Source organism: Callorhinus ursinus, unplaced genomic scaffold (genome assembly GCF_003265705.2).
Source record: "Callorhinus ursinus isolate GAN/ISIS: 27379988/994484 unplaced genomic scaffold, GSC_fseal_2.0 scaffold1, whole genome shotgun sequence".
Classification (NCBI taxonomy): Eukaryota; Metazoa; Chordata; class Mammalia; order Carnivora; family Otariidae; genus Callorhinus; species Callorhinus ursinus.
Window position 1 is genome coordinate 87375943 of NW_027397063.1, and position 27793 is coordinate 87403735.

Consider the following 27793-nt stretch of genomic DNA (forward strand, 5'->3'; position numbering starts at 1 on the left):
CCTGAGTCCTTCTCAAATGTAAGACCTTGAATCTTTAATTTCTTCCTGCTTAGAAATAAAATATTAAACTGGTGAAATACCTCAGGATATATAATTTTAAAATTATATGTATTGTTAAATATATGGCATATAGAAATATAATTATATAATACTATTTTAAAAATGATAAATAAAAATAAAATAGAACTAACAACGGACCTCACAAGACCAGTAGAAATAGCTCATCTATTACAAGTTCTACCCAAAGGCAATGTTATGTAAATTAAATTTATAGGCCCTGGATAGCTTCCCCAATGTTGGCCTCTCAAAAGCTTTATACTGATATTTTTAAGAAACTAGCAGCATACTTCACCTTGGAAAAGTAATTTTATAAAGACACTGCCATTAGTGATTTTATATACTTCTGCATACCCTTCCTGAATTTGAAATAATGGATAAATCCAGGTAATAATTTTTGTTCTCTTTCAAATTTTATGACTAAAATATTGAGTTGTGTTTTATGGCCTACATTTATTATATTCTGTAGAGTCAGCCAGCAGCTTTAGGCAAAGAATACCTTTGGATTCTGCAATCAGATGCAAAGGAATCAGAGGTTTAAAATGAGTAATCATGTATTCCAGAAGCATAAGAATCTTCCAAAGATTCTGAAATACAACTAAATATTGCAAACTGTGTAATGTATGAGTAATAATTTTCCAATCCTCTGTACAATTTCTTCCTTCCTTTCTCTTTCTCTCTTTCTTTTTTTGTCTGTCTTTCCCTCCCTCCCTCCCTCCCTTCCTTCCTTTTCAGTTAAGATAATTTTCTCTCCTTTTATGGGCCAGGATTGTTGCTTCATTTCCTCCTGAGTAGTTTTGGTAGTACTTTTGGAAGAAGAGTTTATTTAGCAAATTGTACACTGATAATACTAAGGACTTTTTATAAGGAATTTTAACAAGGTTGCAGGAACTATCCAGTCTCAGTTTTTAAGAGTAAAACTGAACGAGGGAAATTTAAATAGTGGTAGGTTGAATAACAAGTAGGGCTATATAACATCTGTATGACAGAACAAAATTCTAAAACTTGCTTAAATAATTTTCTTTTTAAACCAGGTTCTCATTTTAACGGACCAGACACAGTTTGTTAATATCATTTGTTTAAAAAGAATGAGAACTGTGGCTTCCACAGGAGAAAGAGATAAAAATAGCAGGATTCTAACCTAGATCTACTCCTGCTGAACTCCTTTCTGCATGTCGAATGTAAGTCCTAGAGCTATCACAGTCCCTTTAATAAACTTTAGTTTCTTTACCAAACTGTGAGGCTAATACCTAACCTGGGTGTGAAAAGTGAGATAGTGTATTTGTAAATGAAAGCATTTTTTTTTAAGATTTTATTTATTTTGACAGAGAGAATGAGAGAGAGCATGAGAGGGGGTTGGGTCAGAGGGAGAAGCAGACTCCCTGCTGAGCAGGGAGCCCGATGCGGGACTCGATCCTGGGACTTCAGGATCATGACCTGAGCCGAAGGCAGTCGCTTAACCAACTGAGCCACCCAGGCGTAAATGAAAGCATTTTGAACAATATAATTATTGTTATATTGTAAGTTATTGTTTATTAGGGAAAAGCAGATGCCAGGCAAACTTAGTTTTCATGGTAGTATAAATGTCATAGGCTTGCTAGGTTGTAAGGAGGTTTATTTTATGGTTTAGCATTCTCTAATTTCAGAGTCTACCTAAAAAAGTTCTGCATCAGAGACCACCTTTATGTTTAATTGGCTATGCAGATCTACCCTCATTTTGAGCACCCATTGGCTATTATTGTGATAACTAAAGTCTGGTTAGAATATCATAAAAATTATGCAGCATAAAATAAATTCCATGACATTTCTGAGGCATTTGAGAAATAATTTACTTTCTTAGAAGTCAGGTCAAGAGCAGAAACAAAATTATCATTTATGCCTAACCTCAATTTTCCCCCCTCAAGTATATAAAAAGAAGAAAAGCACTGTTTTCTTTGAATTTGATTTTCTTTGAAGAGGTTTGTGGTTATTAAGTTTTACTTTGTTTTACATAGGGAACCTTTGTTGGCCTTTAAAATGTAATTTAGCAATGTAACTGATGTACAATCAAGCAAATACATATGACAAAATGTATGCATACTTATTTCAGCCTCTGAGATTTGTTTTTAAATTACTCTGTTTGGAGCCCCGGGAAGAAAATGAGATCATTTCTTTCCCCTCTGCCAAAGGCAAACTGATTTCCCCAACCCACATGGACAGTTGAGCAGTAAGTCTAGCGTGTTAGCGTGGCTGAGTCTCCCGACTCGTGTCCTGCCATCAGTGAGCACACACGCATTCACTCTAGCACGCGGGATGGGGCAAGAGTCCATTGGCAAGACATCACCGGTTCGGCTACGCAGCTTATGCTGACGGTGTAGCTATGCCGTGTGTCTGCCGCATCTGCCCAGTGGCTGGGGTAAGAAAGAAAGAAAGGGTATTTGGTAGAGTGTAAGCAGTTGCTCCCACCCACTCTCTCTCAGTTATATACACTGTACTCCTCTCCCCACGTGCATTCCGAGTGCTGGGTCACGCACACACTCACTTGCACTCTCACACACGTGCGCACCGTAGCTCACCCAGCCGCAAGCCGGGACACGTCGCCCGGGCACCCCAACCTTCCCGCCCCTGGCTCGGCGACCTCTCCCCATCCACCCGCGCTCCACGTGGGCGCACCCCGGCGCCAGGCGGCAGCTCTGCCCACGGAGCCCGTCGCGGGCCCCCGCGGTGGGAGGGAAAGGCGCGGCCCCGGGGTCGGACGGACAAAGCCGGCGTCCAATCGAGCCCCGCACTGCCTCCCCGAAGGGAGGGAGCGGCGGCTCGGACGGGCCCAATGAGCGGGGAGCCCGAGTGGGACTTCCTCCCGGAATCCCGTTGGCCAGAATAGCGGGGCCGTGGGTGACACGTAAGTTGGGTGGGAGGCGGCGGCGGCGGCCAAGGTTCGGCAGCCCCGTCAGTGACACCGGCCCGCCGTCCCCCCAAACCCAGCCGGGCCATCCGGCCCCCGCCCATCTACCTACCCCCGCGGGCCGCGCACGGAGGCGCCGCCGGGAGCCGGGTCCCTTTGTTGGGCGCGCACCCCCTCCTTTTGGTGGCAACAAAGTCGCGCAGTGGGGAGCCGCCACGAGGGGGCGGGGAGCGGCCGGGGCGGGACTCCGAGCGCCGCCGGGGGCAGCCGAGCCAAAAAGTGGGGAGGAGGAAAAAAGGCAGGCGGTGTCTGGGGACCGGCGCGGGCAGAGCCCGCTCGGAAGTATGCGGAGGGCCCACTCTCGGGCCCGTGCACTCGTGGAGAGCCAGCCTCGCAAAAGTTTGGCGGCCGCTGCCCAGGCGGCGTCGATGGTTGTGCGCCCCGCGGCGCGCGGGGACTGAGCGAGCGCCACTTCCCCTCGGGCCCCGCTTTTGTGTCTCGCGTCTTCTCCTCATGCTGCGTCCGGCCACCTCCTGCGGCGGCTGCTGCTGAGGAGCTCCGCTCAGGCAGAGGGGAGGAAGGGACGGCGGCGGCGGGGGTGGCCGCGGCGCGGGGTCCAGGCGGGACTATGGGAAACGGTATGTGCTCCCGAAAGCAAAAGCGGATTTTCCAGACGCTGCTGCTGCTGACCGTGGTGTTCGGCTTTCTCTACGGCGCGATGCTCTATTACGAGCTGCAGACGCAGCTGCGGAAAGCCGAGGCGGTGGCGCTCAAGTACCAGCAACACCAGGAGTCCCTTTCCGCCCAGTTACAAGGTACGGTTAACGGGACGCGCGCGGCCGGTGGCCAACTTCGCCCCGCGCCTCCCGCCCCGGCTGGAAAAGTGGCTTTGGTGAAACGCTGGCACTGAGGGTGCCACTTCTGACCATCACGGACATCAGAGGCGAGCCCTGCAGGGCCGCCGGGTTTCCGAAGTGTCAAGGGAGATGACATCCCCACCTCCCACTTCCTCCGGCGGTTACGTTTGAAATGGGTAGCACCAGCGGCCGGTCGCGCCGGGCGTTGGATACGACGGCGCCCACTGAGCGCTTTACCCTAGCACTTGTCAGTGGCCCAGCTGTAGTCTGGGCAGGCCGACCAGTAGCCATTCCTCTGTTTCTGCCAGCCCATCCCGGGGTGGGGGGGCATGGTCTCCGTTGCTGGGTATTCGCTTTGAGTTGACTTTGTCAATAGCATAAGAAATGGAGATTGGCAGTGATTATTCAAACTATGCTGTTTTTTCAAGGGAAATTTAGCCATGACCTAGCTGCCCAAACCAATGGCCCAGTCGAATGGAACCTAGACCTGCTAGTTTCTGTTAACTTAATAGGGTGACTTTAGTGATGTTGGAAGTGTTGGAAAAGTCCACACTACTACTGTTCACCATCTGGCAGGTATGTTTTTTTGGGGAAAAAAAAAGTTTGTCTTCCTGAGTAACTTTTAGTTTATCGCAGAGGTAAGGGTGTCTGTGTGTTGTGTATTTTACAGTTAGCCTTGAGAAGTCCAAGGGGAGAAACACAGTTTTTCGTTCTATCAGATACAGTGAACACAACTTGAGCAAGACCTGCAGAAAGATTTAAAATTCCTATCCTTCTATTTTAGAATCTCATTTAATGTAAATTTCAGAAACATAAATGATGCATGACTGAACTAAGCACCATGTGGTCTTAAGAGCATAGTCGTCCTATACATATTTTGTGAAAGCTTTTACTTGTACTTGTGTCTAGTTTTCAACAGTCATGCAGTCCGCTCCCCAACCAAAAAAAAAAAATACTACTAGAAAGCTGTGAGTAGTGAAATGTTGACAGTCTTTGCTGATAATGCAAATATAGCTTATTTCATATTACTGGGAAGATACAAGCTGGATGGATGTTTGTGTCAGTGTATGTGTATACAAATAGAAAACAGATGCCTTTTCGTTGCTTCAGCTATTTTGAGTGTTTTCTAGTAAAAAAAAATTAAAATGAGAGAAAATGACATGTGGCTGATTGCTTGGTCTTATTTTCTCTTCCCAACTTAGAAGAAAGGGAAGTATTTTTAGCTTACTGAAGCTGCATAGCCACAGGCAGTGAAAATATGTGAGCTGGGTCTGGGTTTGGTTCAAAAAGAAACCTGTTTTGATACAGACTTAGGTTAAGAAAATTTTTCTTTAAACTTGTTGAAATTTACCCATGACTTATTGTTGGTATATAAATTCTGGGTGTTTATGTATTTACTTATTTTACTTAGAAGACATTAGTGGTTTCCCTAAGAAGTTCAGTACAGTTAGACAAAGGGATAATTTTGCCATCTAATACTACAAGGGCAGGACTAGATTTTCCCACATGTGGCTGGAAGGGGCGTGTGTGGTGGATGATATGAGGTTGGTGCCTTGGTGTCTTAGTTTAGGAGACCCAAGCAAACAGATGCCGTCAAGTTCACCAGTACATCCTCAGCAGTGCACAGTGCGAGACACTCATGAGGGAATCAATATATATTTATTCAGTCAACAAACGAGCTGTTATCCTGAACTGTGGTGGGAAGATTAATTCAGCGCACTTTTGTCTGCTTTCTCAGGCTTCACTTCCCTGTCTCTGCTTTTTGAAAAGCAAAACAAAACAAAATAACAACAAAATATTTTACCCAAGTAGAGCTTCTGCCTCAGCAGCCAATGCTGGGACTGACTGAGGCCCTGATTTCTGAGTCATGGCCTGTATTTGCAGTATTTGATTTTGAAAATCAATCTCAATTTCTTTTCTCCTTTTATTTGCCTTCTTTTGGTGGTGGTAGTGGGGGAGACTGGTGGCAAGTGGTAATACAAGGCCATTAAAATATACAACATTTGTTTTGTAGCAGGAGATGAAAAAATGTAGCTAGTTTGAGTGGACTTAACGTCCGTTTCTTAATGTATTTTGCCATTTCCTCTTGAATTGTGCTGCAACAATTATAATACGGTTTTGCCTAAAGAATTATTTCCTAAGCAGGCTATCGTTTCTTTCTTTAATGGATTCACGATTGACTCCTAGAGCATGTATTTTGGATTTCACATCTGCAGGCCATTTAATGAAGATTTTCTGATGGTATGCAGCTTTTGCTTCCCTTTTCCAATGACAAATGACATTTTACTCAGCAGCGCTATGTTGTACCACCTGCATAGATTTGTTTTGAGGGCATTAGGCTGTCCATTCTTAGGACTTGTTTAGTTAAGTGAGATCTCTTGACCTGAGTTGGATTAAGATCAGAGTTAATTATGAGTGGCCTTCTTTAAAAAAAAATACATATATATATATGACTCTTGAAATGTTTAAGTAGTTTGGCCCTGTAATCTGAAGGTATACATTTGTTAAGTGAGCATATTTAGGTCATCTTCAGTTTAAGAATGGGTTGTACTCCAGAGATTATTTTGAAAGTAGGTTAGTCTAACTGCAAGTGCCTTTTGTAGTAGACCCGTTCCATAAATAGACGGTGAGGGGTGACCTGGGGAAAATTTCAAGACTAAGCAACACCCTCTCCAGTGAAAACAAATGTCTATGTTTGCCAGCCAGTATGTCTCTTTCCTCCACTATCTCCCGCTTCTGCTGCACATTAATTCTACTGATTAGTGGGGCAGGGGTTACAACCTTTGACCAGCACAGTGTTTACTTAACCTCTTAAATTTTTTAAAAACTGCTTTCAGGTGGGTCATGCCCCACCCTCTGTGTCTATACACAGTGGTTCTTAGCTCTGACTGCCCCTTAGAATCACGTGGGCAGCTCCCAAACCCAATCAGTCACAGTCTATGGGGGTGAAACCCACATGGTGTCTTCCCCAGGTGATTACAGTATGCAGCCAAGGTTGAGAATTGCAGCCCTGTAATCTTAAAACTGAGCCACCTCACACATTTACTTTACTTGCTTGGCCGCAAAGACGTCCGAGGGTTTTATTGTTGCTTTTACCCCAGCATGTGATTCAAATTCTAGTCCTGCAGCTTTCTGTGTGAACTTGGCCCTCATTTTTCTTATTTAGACGATGGAGATTAGAATGATCTATTTCATAGGGATAATGTGAGGATAAAATAATGAATACCTATGAAGCTGCTAGCACATACCTGGCACACAGTAGGTACTGCTCATTAAAGACGATCTGTTATTATCATCATGGTCCCTGTTTGAGGTAAGATTTCACATCTTTCTCTTCCCAGGTTTGTCATGGGTAAAAGTTTTAAAATTGACAAAAAGTGTTTTTATAATTAGCTACCTCCTTTTATTGTACCTGATTGAACATCAAAGGAAACAGGTAAACAGAGATGAATCCAAGTACTTTCCTCTGGAGAAGGGACCTTCACTGACAATTTAAACTTAAAAAATTAAAGTAGGGTTACTGATTAACTCTCTTCTGTGTCATATCAGATAAGAAGAGGGTGTAACTCCTAGGGTAGGCAATAACCTTGTGTAATAGCATCTGGAATAGAGATAGAACTATTTAAATTTTTTAAAAGTAGGGGCAAATGGCCCCTCATTCCTGAAACACTGTATTACATTTTTGCAGTGCTTTTGGTCCTCCCAGTGATGGCCAGAAACCATTAAGAAAAGATTTATATAATGTTTCCTACGCTCCTGTTCCAGATAAGTGTATTGCAACTATTTAAAGTAAAAAAAAAGTGGGCACCTGGGTGGCTCAGTCGGTTGAGCACCTGCCTTTGGTTCAGGTCATGATCCCAGGGTTCTGAGATAGAGCCACCTGTCAGGCTTTCTGCTCAGTGGGGGGGGGGGAGGGGGTCTGCTTCTCCCTCTGCCCCTCCCCCTGCTCATGCACGTGAACTCTCTTTAAAAAAAAAAAAATAAAAAGTTTGGTGCTTCTAAGGCTCATACTGTTATTTAAGTTAGTTGTCCCTTGCATTGTGCTCCTAACACAGGATGGCATGCTAGCCATCACACTGGTGATACGTTCACGCTCAAAGAACTGGTGACTTCTTTGTTTTTAACCTACCCTGAATCTGCTTAAAAAAGAGTAAGAGTCTCCTTCAGCTCAGGGCCAGGCTTTCTTTCATCTCCAGTGCGTGGTGCCTGGCATATAGTAGGAGCTCAGTAGAGAGTAGGTCTATAGCTTTGTGGTATTCTCTGTCTGCTTATGAATGTGCTTCTATACAGTGGGCAGGGAAGTGTAGTGGATACAGGCTGAGGGGTCAGAGTACTTGGGTTTCAAGTCTTGCTGTCTTTTTTTTTTACCGGCTGTGTGATCTTGGGTAAATTACTTCTCTGTGACCCACTTTTATCATATGTAATAATCAGAATAATAATGCTTATAATAGGTTGTCATGAGGATCAGTCATGTTAGCTGGCTTACAATGCTTAGAAGTATAAGGCTTACATTTTGGACTGTACAACAGAGTGGTTCACAGAACTCAGTGATTTAGACCCATGAGTGTGGCTGTATGTGGTTAGGTATACTCATTTTCAAGTGCAAAGTTAGGCCTTACATCAACTAGATACTGTTCATTAGATGAACATTTGCATTTAAAAAATAGAATTAAATATTCTTTAACTTAAGTAGTTTTTATTTATATGTAAATCCCTGCCTTAAAATTCATTCCCCGAATAAAAGATGAAAGCTTCTAGGTACTTTGTGAAAATCTGACTCAATTAAGCATTCTGTTATATATGATTTGCACAAATTTGTATGATTCTACATATTGTGTCTGCCTTAGTCATCCGTATAAATTGGAACATGCCCATATTGGTTGACCACATAAGAGAATTTTTCATTATTTGTGAGCCTTTAGTTTAAGTCCCAGATAAATTGGAAGCCTTGCCTTGACTTTATTCTCTTCTGCCTTTCCGAGGACAGTTTTTTTATAGGGCCGGGGCACAAGACAGGTTTCAGCAACTGTCAACGAATGAGTGACTTGGAGTTAGAGAACTGATATGCAACAGATGAGAAACTAAAAGAAGGGAAAGAGGGAACAGAGGACTGCTATCGGTTTATGACTTTTCAAAGCACTGAGGAATATTCTTGCTCACATGTTTATGTCTAAAAAGAGAGAAATGGACTAGTGAAGGGAGATTGGTTTTGGCATCAAGTACTGTTTGAATACAGCTCTGGTGTTCACAGGTAGAGACCTTGAACAGGCAAGTAACACCTCTGGACTTCAGTTTCTTCATGTTGAACTGGGGATAACAATGTCTATTTTGCACACTTGTATAGATTGTAAATAACACATCTAAAATGACTAGCACGGGTCCCGGAGCACATTACTACTACATTTATTAGGTGACCAGGACTGCTGTTGGTTGGATTAGCATTGGACTGCTTTTTATTTTGCTCATTGTTTACTGCATCTGGTAGGCAATAGTGTTATTAGTTGTGGTCTAAATGTGGCTCTTTTCAGAATTAAGTGCCCAACTTGGCTGAAACTTTTATTTAAGACATTGTCACTCTGTCTTTTCTACTGTATTGACCCTTTCTTTCTTTCTTTTTTTTTTTTTTAAGAAAGAAAAGGCCTGCGTACACTTAGGTGGTGGTATCAATTAAGAGTGCTCTTTTTCATTTTGACAAATGGTGTTTTTATTTTATCGAGGACAAAATGTTTTTGCTACCTTTGCCAGTCAGTGCTTTATGGATTTTGTAGCTTTGGAAGTAAAAGTTATATATAATACAACTTTATTATAAAAGAAAAGTGGCAAACTATTTTTTTTTCCTTTCAAGCTACTGTTCTTTAAAGGGAATGCATTTTGATAGAATTTTGAAAATTTATTTGAAGAAATTAAATTATTTTAAATACAGTATTTGTTGAATGTCTACCAGGTTCAGGTGCTGTGTTAAGCACGTTACATGCATCTTTTTTCTTTTAACAGTGACATAAGCATGTTAATGTGAGTGAGCATTCTGAGGCTCAGAGGGGTTAATTAACTTGCTAGTGTCAAGGTCAAATCTAATGAAACTGAGCTTAGAACCCTAATGTAACTTCCCAGCCGTGTTCTTTTCACAGTACTCCATTGCCCTCAAAATTATTTACGTGTGTCTCATGACAATATTGATGGTTTTGAGAAAGTAGGTTAGGTGGGTCGTATGAAGAATCAAGATAAAATTTAGAATCGGAAGTAACAGGGTGATTATTTGATGCAGAGTGTAGGACATCTGCTGCTGTTACAAAAGGTAATTTTGGTTGTCATGGAGTTGGATTTAGTTGGTATGAAGATGCTGCATTAAATAACATTGAATCATATAATAAAAACCTTAAGCCCTTTTGATTTCCCTTTCACTGTTTTCTTGACAAGTCAAGGAGAAATTCTCAGTTTGATGCTAGAATCGCTCTCTTAGATATAGTTACTCATTTGTTTTTCTCAGAGAGCTGAATAAGGTCAGCCAACAGTTTGATAGCTAGAATTTAATAATTGTTTGTTGTTTTATTGCATTTTAAATTTACAGTCACTATATCCTTTAATACCATGTAAATCATATTTTCCATTTACAAGGTAGTAGTATACAGGGTTTGTTTTTTTTTTTAGAAGTTTATTTTAGGGGAAAAAGTGAAATTTGGCAACCCATAGTACCTGTGCAGGTTTTGCATACATAAAGTAAGAAGGCATGTTTGAGTACCTGCATGTCTGTAGTTCAGGAATGCATTAACTGAATCTGATACAGACATTGAATTTTACAGCTAAAGAAACAGTCTGAAGCAGATGAATCATTTATCGTATATCTCAAGTCCACGTATCCTGACTTCCAAAACAACATAGCATTCTTCTGTGCTCTGCTGTCTCTGGAGACCAGTACCCTCTTCTCAGTTCCAGCAGAAATGGGTGTTGCTGTTTTTAAACAATGCTGTGTATTTCTGAATGGCATATTTGTGTTCTTTGTTTTTATTGGCCAGTGAGTGCTTATTCAGAGGACATGCCAGTCATTGCCCTTCACTAATAAACCTCACTAAATAGACTCATAGCCTGGAGGGATGTGGGCATGAAATAAATTGTTCTTTAAAACAGTATGACATTTTAAAAAATATTGCCTTAACTATTTTTTCATATATAAAATGTCACAATATGATAGATTGTAAATAGAAAAGTAAAAGATGGGCTGTCATTCTGAAAGATAAGGCATTATAGCACATTTGAATGACACTATTTCCTTTCTGTTGAGAACGAGTTTAAGAAAAATATATAATCATTTCAGGAGAGTCGAACATTTTATTTCCCATTTCACATATCATTTAAACCCCTTCTTTAAGTGGAATTTTTGTTACAAACAACAACAAAAAATCTGGAAATCAAGATATTTAAGAGAGCTTTGACATTGCTTATATGATCTTAACAATAGCTATGATGCTATATAGTAGATATTCTAAGCAGATTAAAATTGGGCAGCTGTTAATTACTTTTTTACTTAACTTGGTTATGTAGAATAGTTTAAGTTTTACATTAGTGAGATTAAATCTATAATCTGTCAACCTATTAACACATTGACCTTTAAAAGAATTTTATATCCTTTTTTAAAGGTTTGATGCTATAAAACACTTTAATTTGCACTCCTGTCAAGCATCACTTTCATGAGAAGATGAAAAATAACTTGTCTTCACTATGTAGGTGAGCATTAGCTCTAAATCCAGAAGTCATCTAAGTTTGATCTGGGTGTGGTGAGGCTCCTTGGGTATAGTTCCTCAAGTACAGTTCCTTGTCATCTCTGTATCTGTGAAACTAGAGTCAAGATACTGACCTCAATACAACCAACCTACAACAATGAGGCTGGCATAAGATACCTACATGTTCTTGTTCAAAAAAGGGTAACATGCTTGGTATTTTGGAGTCACTGGTCCATAGCAATTCTGAAATCCAGCTCGGCAGATGTTCCTTGACTAAGTTTCCAAACCTGGGGATAATTCTCCATGGCTCTTGATTCTTCTTGGGCTGTTGGCTCTACTCTCTGAGTCATCTTTTCCTTTTTTCATGAAAGGTAGCATGTGGTTTGCAGCTGAGTTTTCTCAGCCTGCTGCCTGACAGTAGAATTGGGGGTTATATGGCCTTTTTTCATTTAGTACAGTCTCTGGTCCTTTCATTCTAAACCGGCAGGGTTTCTGCTGATCAAATCCTCTGAAAACTTTTGTCAGTCTCCTGTGAAACTTGGGGTTTACTCTGTTAGACAAAAACCACACCCACATATTTCTTGGAGATAAATCCTTCTCTACCTGGGGCTTCTGCTGAGACAAGGGATAGGCAGTGACCTTTTCCTTTCCAAAGGCCTGTTGATAGTCTCTTTGTGTCATAACCTTAAGCTTTTAGGAGACTTACGGTCTGACTGAATAGCTCCTTAAGAGGCCACATTTCTGGGGCACCTGGGTGGCTCAGTCGGTTGCACCTCCGATTCTTGGTTTCGACTCGGGTCATGATCTCAGGGTACTGAGATCGAGCCTGGTGTCAGGCTCCATGCTGGGTGTGGAGCCTGCTTGGGATTCTCTCTCTCCCTCTGTCCCTCCCCCAGCAACTTGCACATGCATGCTCTCACTCTCTAACAAAAAAAAAAGGGGAGGGGTACATTTCTAAGGTCTTAACAAGGATTTCTGAAGTCACATCTCTGTCTCATCTTTAGACCCTGTATTCTCTGACATTTTTCTGGAATTGATCTTTGCGTGGAAGCTGTTTCTTAATTTCAGCATTGTTTGCTGTCCAGAGACGCTGAGAATTTTCAGAACTATCAAGTCCTGCCTCCTTTTTGTTCAGCAGTCCTTCCCTCAATTTATCTTCTCACAGTTTATTATAATCAGCAAGAAGAAACCAGGTAGCATCTTCAGCACTTTGCTGGGAAATCGTAGCTAAATTACCCAGTTCATTCAGCACATTTTTTTTTTTTTTTTTACTTCTTATATAACTGCAAGTGACTGCAGGTCGTGTAACTCTGCATAAGTGTGGGTATTGTTAAACCTTTTGTCACTACTTAATTTCCAGTTTCCAATAAAATTTTCCTCATTTTCATTTATGCCCTTCCTAGCAATCTCTTCAAAGTCCAAAATTCTGTGAACAATATGTTTAAGGCACTTTGCATGTTGACTCACACTCTTCTTAAGGCCCATTACACAGTTCCAAAGCTGATCACCTTTCAGATTTTTGTGATGGCAGCACCCTATTCCAAAATCTGTATTGGTTATCTTATTGCAGAGCCAATTATCCCCAAACTGAATTGGCTTAGAACAGAAATGTTATCTCACAGTTACTACGGGAAAGGAATCTGGGCTTAGCTTGGTAATTTTTTTCAAGATCTCTCATGATGTTGCAGTCAAGCTGCTGACCAGGGTTGTAGTCATCTTAAAACTTGCCTGGGATTGAATGATCTGCTTCAGAATTCACTAATGTGTTTGTTGGCAGGCCTCAGAAGATCCGCTTTTAATCTCAGTCATCTGGGCCTTTCCCTAGGACTTTCTACAGTTCCACCATGGAGCTTAGAAAATGATAGCTGGCTTCCTTCAGGGCAAGAGATCCAAGGGAGAGCTAAAGAGAGAGTATGCAAGAACCTAAGATGAAAGTGAAAGTATTTTAATAACCTCAATCTTGAAAGTGATAACCCATCACTTCTGCCATGTTGTGTTCATTAGAATTGAATCACTAAGTTCAGTCCATGCTCAAGGGAAGGGGTTTGTGAGGGCATGAATAACAGAAGGTGGAGGTCATTGGGGTCATCTTAGGAGCTGCCCACCACAAAGTGGCAGGTAATAATGTCATTATTGTCATTGTTGGCAGTATCATTACCAAGGTCATCATAAACTAACATTCACTGAGCACTTGCTCTGTAGCAGGCGCTGTTCTAAATTATTTTCTTGGATGATCCAACATAATACTTTTGTAAAAATGTGTTACTACATATTTTAATGTGATTTATTATTTAATTTGAAGTGTATTAGCAAGAAGTGGCATTTGAAATCATGACACTTTAGAGAGAAATTATCTGGTATTTAAACCATGTGACCTGTAAAGATTGAAATTAAAAGAGTCCCAAGTAACTCTCTGAAATATAAACCCAACTAGTAGGCTGACAAGGGAAATCCCATAGTGGAAAGCATCGTGTCCTTGAGGAGTTTCAAAATCCATTGGCAACATGTGAAAAGGTCTCATTCATACAATTGACTGTATTTCTTTGGCAAGTACATAGGAATGCAGTGTAGTGTGTTTGTTCATATAATATTTTTACTTCTGACTGTTCCTTCTGATTTTATAGACTGCAGTTCTTGGTGAAGACCTTGTTTGATGGTCAGAAGATAAATTTGGGGGGGGTGGGTTTTACTGGTCTTAGAAAGATAAATATCTTTGATTTATTTATTTATTTTTAAAGATTTTATTTATTTGAAAGAGAGAGACACAGCAAGAGAGGGAACACAAGCAGGGGGAGTGGGAGAGGGAGAAGCAGGCTCCCGCGGAGCAGGGAGCTCGATGCGGCACTCGATCCCAGGACCCCGGGATCATGACCTGAGCCAAAGGCAGATGCTTAACGACTGAGCCACCCAGGTGCCCCAATATCTTTGATTTAAAGAAAGAACATTAATTGCATGACTGGTGATTTCAACTTGTTCATTGGTCTCTTTGAAAATCAAGTTTAAAAAATTACAATAGAAGAGTATTCTTTCATAATATTAATAAAAAAAGATTATAAGAGCATATTATGAAAAAGTCATTAAATGTTTTCTAAACAATTGGTATTCCAAATTCATGGTATAACCTCACTCTTCTTAACATATTTTAGTAATTATAAGTAATTTAGAAATTACGAGTAAATACGAGATCAGTATTTCTCACAACCCTGAGATTAAGACGGGAGCTGTGATCAGGAGTCGGACAGTTAACCAACCGAGCCACCCAGGTGCCCCAAATATTTCTGTTTTCCATTTGACTTCTGTTATACCTTCCTAAATGAATTTCTATAAGAGATAGGATTGGGAAGTGGTTAGGGAATATCTTGTCAAAATGTGTTTGAGGCCATATGCCATTCAAGAATCAAGAAGAGTTCTCTCCTTGTCAGTGAAAAGTTGCTGTTGAATTTCTGTGAAATTCTGTGGATTGCTTCCTTCTGCAAAGGAAGATGATCTCTTCCTGCCCCACTGCTACCTATGTGGGTGCCAGATTGCTGCCATCATATTCACTGATACTCTGGGCTGCTGTGGACATCTTTTCCTTTGTGATATTCACATGGATACCATTAGGTCCCTTGTGATATGTGGTCATGTTACAGGATTTCTTTTCCTTTACTCACGCCACTTTGAAGAATGAAGAGGTAGACCAGACAGAGTGGTGGTGAGCAAAGCAAAGCTTATTAAGTGATAGTACAAAGCTTCCGAAGAGGGAAGGGACTCAAGAGAGTTGCCACCGGAGTTTCTAAGTCTAGGAAATTTTTTTTTTTTAAGATTTTATTTATTAGAGAGTGAGTGAGAGAGCACAAGCAGGGACAGGGAGAGAGAGAGGGAGAAGCAAATTCCCTTGCTGAGCAGGGAGCCCGACGCAGGGCTGGATCCCAGGACCTTGGGATCATGACCTGAGCCAAAGGCAGACGCTTAACTGACTGAGCCACCCAGGCGCCCCAGTCTAGGGGCTTTTATGGACTTGTTGTCGGGCTGGTTTAATCCTGTTAACCCTCCGTGAGCCTGTTACCCCTCCGTGAGCCTGTTACCCAATCAGGTTTTTGTCATCTATCTATCATGTGGGAAAGGGTGGAGTTCTCCTTCCAGGGTGTTGTAAAATCCTTTTAAGGGTGGTTTCCTCTTAGGGTTGGGGTGGAGTGGGGGAACGGGAGGGCCTTGTTCCTGCCTGCCTTTCTTCCAGCTATCTTTCATCAGTCTTCATTCTATGTCCCCAAAACCAAAATGTAAAAAATTCTCTACATGTTCTACAATGCAGTATTAACATGTGCAGTGTGGTTCTTAGGGAGACTTAATAGGTTGCATAATTTTTTTTTCTCGTGTATCTTTTGCTCCATTGGTTGATTAGTACCCATTCGGATTAAGCTAGAGGATGTACTCTGTTGTTAAACTGTCCAAGGAAGTAGTAGCTACTAACCCGGTTAGCTAGAATGATGCTTTTGTGAGTGATTATCAGACTCCTTATTTAGACCCTAAGAAGTCTTCATCTGAGGGTCCCATGGTAGCAGTACTTTGAGTAGAGGCTGAGTCTTTAAAGAAAGACTACTTTGTTTTATTGTAGGCCTCCAGCTGTTCTCAAAACTGCCAGCAATAGCTCACTCCTAAGGCCATATTGTGTGTCTCATCTGTGACCCTCTCTTCTTTAAGGGTGGCATTTTCAATTTGGGATCCATGGGGGTCCATGAACTTCCTGAAAATATATGTCAGCTCCTTATATGTGCCTTTTTCCAAGACAGAAGCCATAGCTTTTATCAGCTCCTCAAAGCATCAGTGACCTAAAAAAGGTTATGGTTTAGGGCAAATTCCTTCTTCTGAGGTCTTTTTAAGTCCATCTTGGAATTTGACCTCCCTTGGTCCTACCCCGAGAATCCTCTAGAAAGTGGCTGAATTTGTAATGAGGTAGTTAGTGCTATTTCCCTAAAGCCCTAAACCTACTCCACCCGTCTCAAATTTGAGATTCTGATTAGGGACTTAAATGGCACTTTATAAACTGCATTCCTAGAATCCACTAGTAGTTGCTTAGTAAATAATAAAAAATACCTTGTAATTACATGAGAAATTTATATCTTCCAAATTTATATTCATGATATCATCTGGTCCTTGAAGCAAGATATAGAGAAAAGCAATACGCTGTATTATTACCACTTTAAATTTGAGGACACAGAAGTCGCACAGCAGGACAGCGACACACTTGGGATTAATGTTCAAACTGCTTGAATCCTAACTCAGGGCTCTTAGTTATCCTTGGTTTCCAAGGTCCTCTCATCCTGGAACTAAAATGAGGTTTTAACAATATTCACAAAACAGAGTTTCTGACTTTACCTCTTCAGAGGGAACTCTATCCTTTTTAGATTCTGCTAAGCAGTTAAGAATATTCCCAGATGGTGACTCACCTGGACTTGAGGACTGGTCTTCTTGGAGTCCACCTGCCACTGTAACCGAACCAGTGAGAGTTTGTCCACCTGATACACAGCAAGCCAGTACAAACTGACACTGGGCTTCTGCAGTGAGGAAAGGCTGTTTATTGGTGTGGCACTACCCAGGAGAAGGGGCAACTAATGCTCAAAAGCCTGGAACGCTCTGATTGCTTGCCTGTGAGGGTTTTTAAGGACAAAACTGGGGACAGAGGTCTTCTGAGAAGGTGGATGCTGTTGATTGGAGGCCCATGGGGTCATGGTAGCACATGTTCCTTAATAACTTATGGTACCACTTCATCTGACCCCCGCATGGTCTGTTCTGTCTCAAGAGACTTGGAATCTGAGAAATATCTTTGTTCCATATGTGAGAGCTTTCGTTAGTGCTGATTAATTACTTGTCCTACAGGTTCCTTTGAATGATAAGGAAGCATTCCTGTCCCTCGAGCCTAGGCCTGTGTGTTCCTTGGTTGTCAGGTCCTTCCTGGGGGTGGTAGGACCCCTGGTGTCATTCTTCTATCTGAACTGGTGAATTCCAGCTCCATTCCCTGCCCCTCCCCCCTTTCGTCCACAGAAGGTACGAGTAGCTGCCCAAGCTGCTACTTCCTGCTTCACCTCTGCAGCTTTCCAAAGTCAGTGGCAAGTTTACCTTTTTTGTTTTTTGGATCCTACATGCCCTGGAGGATCCAAGCAGGCTCCGTAGGGACTGGGCCCCAGGGCGAGAAGAGTGATATTCACTGTGATAAACTTGGCTTCATTACCCGTTCCATCTATCTCTGGCACATTGCCCCTGATCTAAAAAGTAGGGTGTTAGGCTGTCCCTTACCTTAATAATAATAAGTAATTCTTTTTTTAGACTCCTCTGCATCCTGGGGTATAGACAGAGCTTAAGCTCACACTGGATACTACTAACCTTCACCAGAGGCTGTCACCTCCTGATAGCATCTGTAGCTTCACCTTGACTTCACAGGGGGGCTTTGAATCTCACCACTCAACTGATTCTCCAGCTGTGCTTTTTAGCTTCCAGATGTAGAAGTCAAATCACTCCTAAATAAATCAGATTGGTAGAGCAGGAAAGAATGTTTATAGAACCCAGGTTGCAAAGAGTAGCATATGGATATGTTTTGGTTTGCCCCACACAGCGCTCTGAAAAATTTCACAGTAATTGTCTACATGGAAAAAGAAAGATATTTTATGTAAACATCCAGATTTCTGACTGTATTTGAAAAGGCCAAAGATCCCTTGACACTGGTCTGCATTCCTGCAGGGTGAGTGGCCCACATTTTGATTGGGGCATGTGGGCTTCAGTTGGCAGAAATTCTCACTGGGAATTCTGTATGTCGGGTAATAACTTCTTTAGTTGATCAGTGAAGAAAGTGAAGCTTCAAGAGATGGAATGATCTGACACTTGTGCTGTCCAATATGGTAGCCCCTGGTCATGTGTGGTAGAAGCATTAAAATGCAGCTGGTATGACTGAGAAACTGAATTTCAAATTTTAGCTAATTTAAATTCAATAGTTAAAACTAAAGCATTGTTGGGGTGTGTGGGTGCCTCAGTTGGTTAAGCATCAGGCTCCTGATTTCTGCTCAGGTCATGATCTCGGTCCTGAGATCAAGCCCTGTGTCAGGCTCCACTCCCAGCGTGGAGTCAGCTTGAGATTCTCTCTCTTCTGCCTGTGCCCCTCCCCCTCCTCATGCTTGCTCACCCTCTCTTTCTCTGTCTGAATAAATAAATAAATTAAAAAATCACAAAACTAAAGCATTGTGAAATATTTTTCTGGAAAACACGACCTTACTGTTTTGGTGGCACTACATTTTGGTGAAGTGCTGTGTTGCATTAGATATTATTGGTATATTACAGTGCACATATACTTCTTACTTTTTAAAATATGGCTACTAGAAATTTAAAAATCACAAATGTGATTCACAGTGTGTTTCTATTGGATGGTACTGATCTGACAGAGTTCACACAGACCCCCCAGGTCTGGAATTGGTCAGCAGATTTCCACAGTTCTAACCATACTTTTTCTCCATTACTAAAGTAGTGTCCATTTTTTTTCCCACAATTCTCAAAACCTTTCTTCATTATAACATATACTCCCACCAACTCCTATGGGAATTTGTTTTTCCTAATTTTTACATGGTACATAATACAGAAGTGATTTTATGTAAAGAAAATTTAGCTCTGTATATTAACAATTTTATAATAAAGCTAACTTTAAAGATAATAAAATTAATATTCATGACATATAAAGACCATTTTCAATTTTTTTCTCATTGTTAGTGACACTGACATTTTCTCTGAATTATTTGTGTTAGAAAACATTTTTTTCAGAGGACAATTTTTAATACATTCAAAATAATATTGTATTTGATTTTGGCACAGGTGTATATTAAAATGTAGCCTAAAATTAGTTACCTATTGTACCTTTAACATAAGACAAAATTACTTTTAGACTTATTTATTTTCTTACATTCGACGTGGTAAGAAAGAATCAAATACTTTGCACATAAAAACATTGGTCATGTGAATAGCTCAGTCAAATCTAACACTTTTTTTTGACATTTTAGTTATTGAACCATGAATTTTAACTTATATACATAAAAGTGCACAGATTGTAAGCATACAGCATCACAAACTTTCACAAATATGTTTGCGTAACCAGCAACCAGATCAAGACACGTAGCAATATCAGCAGCAGGTAGTTTTGTTGAGCTCCTTCAAGTCACTAACTGCCCCTTCCTCTGTGGGTAATCACCATGGATTAATTTGCCTGTTTTTGTAGTGTACATAAACGAAATCAAACAATAGGTACCGTTGTGTCTGGCCTCTTTTATTTAACATTGTTTGTGAGATTCATCCAAGCTGTTACATGTAGTTACAGATTGTTCATTTCTATTAGTATGCCATTAGAATTTATTCATTCTTCTACTGATGGACTTTTGGGTAATATCAATTCCTGCTGCTATGAATGCTCCGGTTCTTTTGCCTTGTTTAGGACTAGCAGCTTCTCAACGTGCTTGATGACTATTTTGAGTAAGATAATGCCCCTTAAGGACTATTTTGAGTGTATTTGTAAAATCATTATTATTGACCCTCTACTAGTGCTAATTTAATATTCTTATGCATCCTGTCTACAAATGCTGGTCTATTATCAGTACAGATTTAAAAATATGACCCAAGTAAGAACAACTATAACTTAATGTTCAAGATACAAGCAGTGGTATCATTGTCTCACCAAGTATACGCTGCCTATGGGACTGCCTGGGTAGGAATTGGCCTGTCGGTTCTCGTGTTAACTATCATTCATGCTCATTTGGTACATTTTTTTTTCCCATTTGTATCGTGTAAAGGGGTCATCTAAAAGTAATTAATTTTTTTTTTAAAAAGTAGAAATTACAATAGGCCCAATTACTGCCTTTTGCTAAATTAATTTACTGAAACATAGTGGCAATCCCACTAGTTTGGAAACACTGCCTCTCACTGGAAAGGTCCAAAGTATAACCGAGCATTCTGGAGGAATGGTACAGAGTTCACCCAAATATCTGGCGGGTAATTGAACTAGCCTTAAGATTCCTTCTGAGCAGGGCGCCTGGGTGGCTCAGTCATTAAGTGTCTGCCTTCGGCTCAGGGCATGTTCCCAGGGTCCTGGGATCGAGCCCTGCGTCAAGCCCCGCGTCGAGCCCCGCGTCGGGCACCCTGCTCGGCAGTAAGCCTGCTTCTCCCTCTCCCACTCCCCCTGCTTGTGTTCCCTCTCTCGATGTCTCTCTCTCTCTCTCTCTCAAATAAATAAATCTTCAAAAAAAAAAAAGATTCCTTCTAAGCTAAAATTTTGTGATTTTTAAATTCTGAGATGCTAGCTTAAGTGAATAATAATGAAAATAATTGCCTGTAGTGACTCCTACTTACTACTACACAGTTTTCACAGTATCGCCTTTATTATATATAAATGGCAGAAAGGGCAATGACATTCTTGGAATTGATCCATGAAAATCTCATTAATATTACTTTTATAATGTGATAACTGAACTTCATTCAAATTATGACAGAAAAAATTAATATCTTTGTAAACAAAAATCTACCCCATTTTTAAAACAACAGATTTCTAAATCCTTTAGGAATATGAAAAGATAACCTCCTAACCCAAGAATTAACAGATGATTCCCTTCTAGTTTCAGGCAGGCCCTGAAAGTATTAGTCCTCAAAAGTAATAAAATTGCACATATCAAAAACTTCTTCAAGACTTTTGCTAATTCATACTAGCTTCTCCTCCCAACATGAGTTAGTTTGCACGTGAGGTTTTGAGAAACTGCTCAAACAAAACAAAACAAAAAACAGGCAAAAAAGTTCTAGAGTATATCAGACATTCAAGGAGCTGCTTTATGTTCAATTCACTTGGAGGACTGCTTGGTAAATTAGAGAAACATCTGAGGTTACAAAATTATAACTTGGATGTCTTAAAATATACTTATTCAGTTTATTATAGTTTATTTCTGGAAATCACACCAGTTATAGAACAAATGTCTTTCTATGACAGTGTTTTTCTTAAAAAGTTCCTTTATTAAAAAAAATCTGATTTTCTGAAATGGAAGATAGCCCAAGAAAATGACTGTTTGGGATAGGTAAATCACAAAGGTGTTGTTCAGAGCAACTAATGTTACATGAGTTGCTGTGTAAAGATACTGAGAGTCAGTATACTAGTTTTTGTTTTGTATTGATTGCAAAATCTTAGTGTTTTATAATAACAAACATATTCGTGTTCAAGTTCTGCAGTTTGGCTGTGGTTTGGCCATCGGGGACTGGGCTTGGCTGGGCCTGACTTGCCTGAACCTAGGCCTGGGCAACAGGTTTTTGGTTAGTTTCAAGTAGACTCTGAATGCCTCCTTTCTACAGCCTGCTAAAAGGATTCCATCTACCTGGGGGTGCCCTCCTCAGTGGATTACAGAGGCACAAGAGGGTGAGTGTTAACATACAATGCCTCTTTTTTTTTTTTTAATAAAAGATTTTATTTATTATTTGACAGAGACACAGCAAGAGAGGGAACACAAGCAGGGGGAGTGGGGGAGGGAGAAGCAGGCTTCTGCGGAGCAGGGGGCCCGATGTGGGACTCAATCCCAAGCCCCTGGGACCATGGCCAGAGCTGAAGGCAGACGCTTAACGACTGAGCCACCCAGGCGCCCCAACATACAATGCCTCTTAAAGCCTGGCCGAGGAGCTGGCGAGCTGTCAGTGTTGTCCACTTCCCATTGGCCACGCAAGTCACGTGGTCATTCCCAACATGAGTGGATTGGGATGCGGAAGAATCCTCTGCCTGTGGCAGTGAGTGCATAGTAGGGTGTGGATGTAGCACACTAGTAAGGGATGAAGGATTTAGAATAATGACTCCATCTACCTCATCAGTCAATTTCAAAATTGGTACAATGTGAGATAAAGGAAGAAAGCTGCTTTTACTTGAAGAATCATTTTGCAGTGATTTGATGTAGACTTTTTAAAAGAGTAATGTTAAATAACAATTTTAGTTATTTTTGTGTATTTCTTAGAAAAGGATATGTTTTGGGGCGCCTGGGTGGCTCAGTCGTTAAGCGTCTGCCTTCGGCTCAGGTCATGATCCCAGGGTCCTGGGATTGAGCCCCACATCGGGCTCCCTGCTCAGTGGGAAGCCTGCTTCTTCCTCTCCCACTCCGCCTGCTGTGTTTCCTCTCTCCTGTTTCTCTCTGTCAAATAAGTAAATAAAAATCTTTAAAAAAGAAGAGAGAGAGATAGAATGTATGACTGCTCATTCACTGACATAGAGTAAGTAGAACTTCTCTACCAAAGCATTTCAACATTTAATATAATAATTTTAGCAGCAAAAGCAGACATGATAAAACATAGAATTATTTTTATATACTAATTTATGTGGGTTAAAAAAACTGAAGCAATTTAGAACATGGGCCCATGAATAGGATTGGGCATTTTAATTTTTTTTGTACACTTCTTATGAACATATGTAATACTTTTTAAAAAAAATTTGGTGCATATTCACTGAGATTCTTTTGTAAAACAAAATTAAATGAAAAAAATATATAATTAGTATTTATTTAAAGGTTCTAGCACCCACTGTGGTAACCATATATGTTTATACCCACGGCCTTGGGAAAAAACTACAGAAAATTCATACATACAAATGTTCTTTTTTGTCTGTCCTTTAAAGAACGTACCTGATTTTAAACATTTCTTTTAAAAAGTTGCACATTCATGGGGTGCCTGGGTGGCTCAGTTAAGTGTCCATCTCCTGATTTTAGCTCAGGTCATGATCTCAGGGTCGTGAGATCAAGCCCTGAGTCCTGTGGGGGAACCCTGTGGGGAGCCCTGTGTCGGGCTCTGTGCTGGGCATAGATCCTGCTTTAAGATGATCTCTCTCCCTCTGCATGTCCGCCTGCTCTGCTGGCATATGCACGCGCGCTCTCTCTCTCTAAAAAAAAAAAGTTGCACATACTTTCCATTTAATGTGAGATTCTGTGTGTGTATATGATTGTATATACGTGTGTGTGTGTGTGTGTGTGTCTAATTATTATATTGTCCTCTTTAGTAAGCTAATCCTAATAGCAATTTGTTTCGATTTTTACTTTTTAAAGCTTGATCTTTCATGTCTTGGCTTAGTATCAGAACTCTGTACTAAAAAAGGGAACCTGAAGGCTGGTCCCTAGGTACACAAATATGGCCTTGATTTAGAAATGGATATTTCCTGTGAGTCGTCCTGATATGCTTTTTGTGCACATAATAGAAGAAGCAGTAAGAAGAGGCAAGGTTTTTTTCTGACAAGTTCATTTATGTACTTTTTGTGAACATTGCCCGCTCAGAAAATTTGCAGAGTAGGAACATGTAGATTCTTGTTAAGCTCTAATAAGTAAAGCTCTAAGGCTCTATGAAACCACTGAATAGTCTGCAAGTTACTAGTGTAAGTATTCTCTTACTTAAATAAATACTTTTCATCATTAACTTTGTTCCTTTGGAAATACGTTGATGTAGAAGGAAAATCAGACTTTATTTTTAGTCTTTCTCATCTCTTGTTTTATTACTTTTTTTTTCTTTTTAACCTCACTAGTTGATTGCTTAAACAACTTTTTTATAACAGTCTGGTTGGCACCAATCAGAATAGACACTAAAAGAACATTTCGATTGACTGCTTAATTCTTTCCATTCCTCACTGAATTTTAACTCCAAGAGGTTAGTTTTCAATACCCCACCTAAAATTATTTTTTGAAATTTGAGTTATATTTCAAGTAGGTCATATCTCAGTTCCCCTTTTTCTGGGGTGGTTCTGGTTTTATCCAGGTCACTCAAAAACCAGAACCTATTGGCATGGTGTAATCTACATGGATAAGTTTTTCATATAGTTGTGTTGACTCTTCTTTCAAAATATATATCCTGAATTGTGGGGCACCTGGGTGTCTCAGTCAGTTGAGCACCCAACTCTTGGTTTTAGCTCAGGTCATAATCTCAGAGGTTGTGGGATCGAGCCCTACGTTGGGCTCTGCGCTCAGTGCAGAGTCAGCTTCAGATTCTTTCTCTCTCTCCCTCTGCCCTTTCCTGCTAGTGTTCTCTCTCTCTCTCTCAAATAAATAAATAAAATACTTATATATATATATATATATATCTCCTGAATATTACCAATCTAGAATATTTCTAGCATCCTAGTCTGACCATCATCTCTTGACTGTACTAATTGTAGTAGGCTTCCACCTGGTTTTCTTGCCCCCACCCTTACCTCCCACATAGTGGTCGGTAGTTTACAAAGGTTATTCTTCCTTTTTTTTTTTTTAAGATTTTATTTATTTATTTGACAGAGAGAGCACAAGCAGGGGGAGTGGCAGAGGGAGAGGGAGAAGCAGGCTTTCTGCTGAGCAGGGAGCCTGATGCAGGGCTCCATCCTAGGACTCTGGGATCATGACCTGAGCCAAAGACGGACACTTAACCAGCTGAGCCACCCAGGCGCCCCAAAGGTTATTCTTTATAAGATATAAATTATGTAATGCTATCTTCCATTTCTCTTTGGAGAAATTTCACCTCTTACTACTTTATTGTACTTTACTAACAAAATTCTTGCCACGTGGGCCTTTTAGCTATTTGAAGTGACACTGCAAGCTCACATTCTAATTCTTAGGGTCTTTATACTTGCTGTTCTCTCTGTCAGGAATATTCTTCCCTGAGATCTATTCTTCACTAGCTCCTATTTATTTAGGCCTCAGCTCAGATATCAAATACTAGAAGGGTAGCTGTATTATCTGTTGCTACATAACAAATTACCCCCAAACTTAGCACCATCAAGCAACAAGCATATAAATATTAGCTATTTCACAGAGTTCCCTGAGGTCATGAATCCAGGAGCAGCTTTGCTGGATGGTTCTGGCTCAGAGTCTCTCATGAGCCTGTAACTAAGCTTATGGCTGGGCTTCAGTCATCTAAGAATCAGTTGGGGAGGATCTACTTTCAAGCTCACTTGCATGGTTGTCGGTAGGCCTTAGTTTCTCCCTATGGAATACCCTTGCATAGACTGCCTGAGTGACCTCATGATCTGGCAGCTGGCATCCCACAGGGTGAGGGATCTAAGAGAGGAAGAGCCCAACGTGGAAGCCATAGTCTTTCATAACCTAATTTTGGAAGGGAGATAACATCGCTTGTGCTGGATGCTATTAGTCACACCGAGCAACCTACTACAGTGTTAGAAGGGAGTACATAGGATTTGAGTACCAGGAGGTGGGGATCACAGGAAACAGTCTGAAAGCCTGGCAACTACTGCAGCCCTGCCTCCCATTGAGATTTCCCTGGTTACTTTCAAGAAGCCTGCACCTTTCATATTTTTTACCTCTGAACAATCTATAGAAGTTGTAACTACATCTCTTCCTTGATATAAGGTAATACCCCATATAAGCAGAAAAATGATAATAGTTTTTCTACCCAAGTACTCTATCCCATTATCCTCCATGATTTTCTTATTTGTGCTGATGACTATCTGAAATGTTGTATCTCCAAGTTGTCTGTCTTCCTCTGTGAGATTATAGGACCTTGAATTCAGAAAGCTGGTATTTCATGTCTGCTGTTGTAATCCTTGAGCTCAGAATAGTGTCTGAAATGTAATAGTTATTTGATAAATGAAAAATAGGTTTGCCTTTTCAAGCCCTAGAAGTTTTTTTTTTTTTTAAGATTTTATTTATTTGAGAGAGAGTGAGAGTGAGAGAGCACAAGTGGGGGAAGGGGTAGAAGGACAAGCAGACTCCCCGCTGAGCATGGAGCCCAGTATGGGGCTCAGTTGCAGGACCATGAGATCATGACCTGAGCGGAAGTCAGATGCTTAATGGACCGAGCCCCCAGGAGCCCCTCAAGCCCAGAAGTTTTATGTTAACTATTTTATATGGAAATGTTTCTACATGCTCCCTATATTCTAGAATTGAGTATATTATATTGTGCATAAATTTCACTAGTTTAATATTTGCTGAGTTTACCTTATGTAGAAGGCACTGTGCTAGATACTCTGAAGTTACAAACATAAGTAAGACATGGTCCCTGCCCCCACAAGAGTCCCGTTAGTTAGGAAAGGCAGACTGTGGTGTGGGTCATATGAGAACAAGTAAACTAGAGGAGAGGGAAGAACTATAGGGCCCGGGGAATGATGACACTTGGAGGAGGCTACACAGTGGAATGCCCTCTAGGTGTCTGAGGGCAGTACAGTTATTTTATGTTGTAATACTATGTTCCTTTTAGCACATTCAGAAGGTAAGAAGCAAAGAGACCATATTTTTTTTTTTAAAGGTTTTATTTATTCATTTGACAGAGAGAGAGACACAGCGAGAGAGGGAACACAAGCAGGGGGAGTGGGGGAGGGAGAAGCAGGCTTCCTGCCGAGCAGGGAGCCCAATGCGGGCTCAATCCCAGGACCCCGGGATCATGACCTGAGCCGAGGGCAGACGCTTAACAACTGAGGCACCCAGGTGCCCCGAGATACCATATGTTTTAAACAACAACAATGACAAACTGGGAAATAGAAATAAGTAGAAATGGTAGATTTATTTATATATTTATAACAATCATCTTGCTGAAATGACTAGAAATATATGGAATTGTGTTTCATTCTATGTGGTCATATGTAGAGCAGTGTGCCAGTGCATCAGGTAGCTCTAGACCAGTGTATTTGTGGAATTAGTTCTCTGAATAGTGATTATTTTGATAGTGCTCTCTGCTGTTAGCTAGCGTGTTCCTGTCGTCCTTCTGTCTCTGTCTTCTGAGTTGCTTCACCTCATTGCTGTGGATTTGAAAGCCCAGTAACCAAACTTGATAGAATTATATATAAGAAGAATAAATAAGTCTCAAAGTTTTCTTTTCAAAGAAGTTTTCAGGGAGGTGTTTTTTTTAGTTGTACCATTTGTGGCCCATTTTTACATCTTTCTAGTACTCACCTCATTCAGTCCCACTTCCCTTAATAGACAGGAGGTTATTTTACCTTAGGTTTTCTCTTAAACTTTTTGTCTCATGCAGTGTATCAGAGTTGGCTTTAAAGTCACTGACTCATAGTTCTGCCAGATTTTAGCTTTACGTCCTTAAGTAAGTGTTGGATCTTTCTGAGTTTTATTAAAAACAAAAAAAAGAGTCAGATCTTCCTCACAGGGTGAGTGTGAAGAGTAAATGAATGTGGCCAGGCCCTAGAATGTGACCTAGAATGTGGCAGTCTGTTTCCTGCTTTCCTCCTCTGCCAGTTATTTCCCAGCAGGTTGAATAGGTTTCACACTCCATCACCTAGTGCCTCATCACAGATACCTTGGTAAGCAGCATCCGTAAAGCATGATCCC

General features: G+C 40.8%; 1 protein-coding gene across 4 annotated transcripts in view; it reads left to right on the forward strand.

Moving 5' to 3' along the window:
- The first annotated feature begins 3413 nt into the window (after positions 1-3413).
- GOLIM4 (golgi integral membrane protein 4) overlaps positions 3414-27793 on the forward strand; it is a 77855-nt gene continuing 53475 nt past the window's right edge. For all 4 annotated transcript variants that reach the window (XM_025879362.2, XM_025879369.2, XM_025879378.2 and 1 more), the window contains exon 1: positions 3414-3756. In XM_025879362.2, coding sequence (XP_025735147.2) covers positions 3570-3756 — 187 coding nt within the window. In that variant the 5' untranslated portion in view covers positions 3414-3569. The remainder of the gene's footprint in view (positions 3757-27793) is intronic.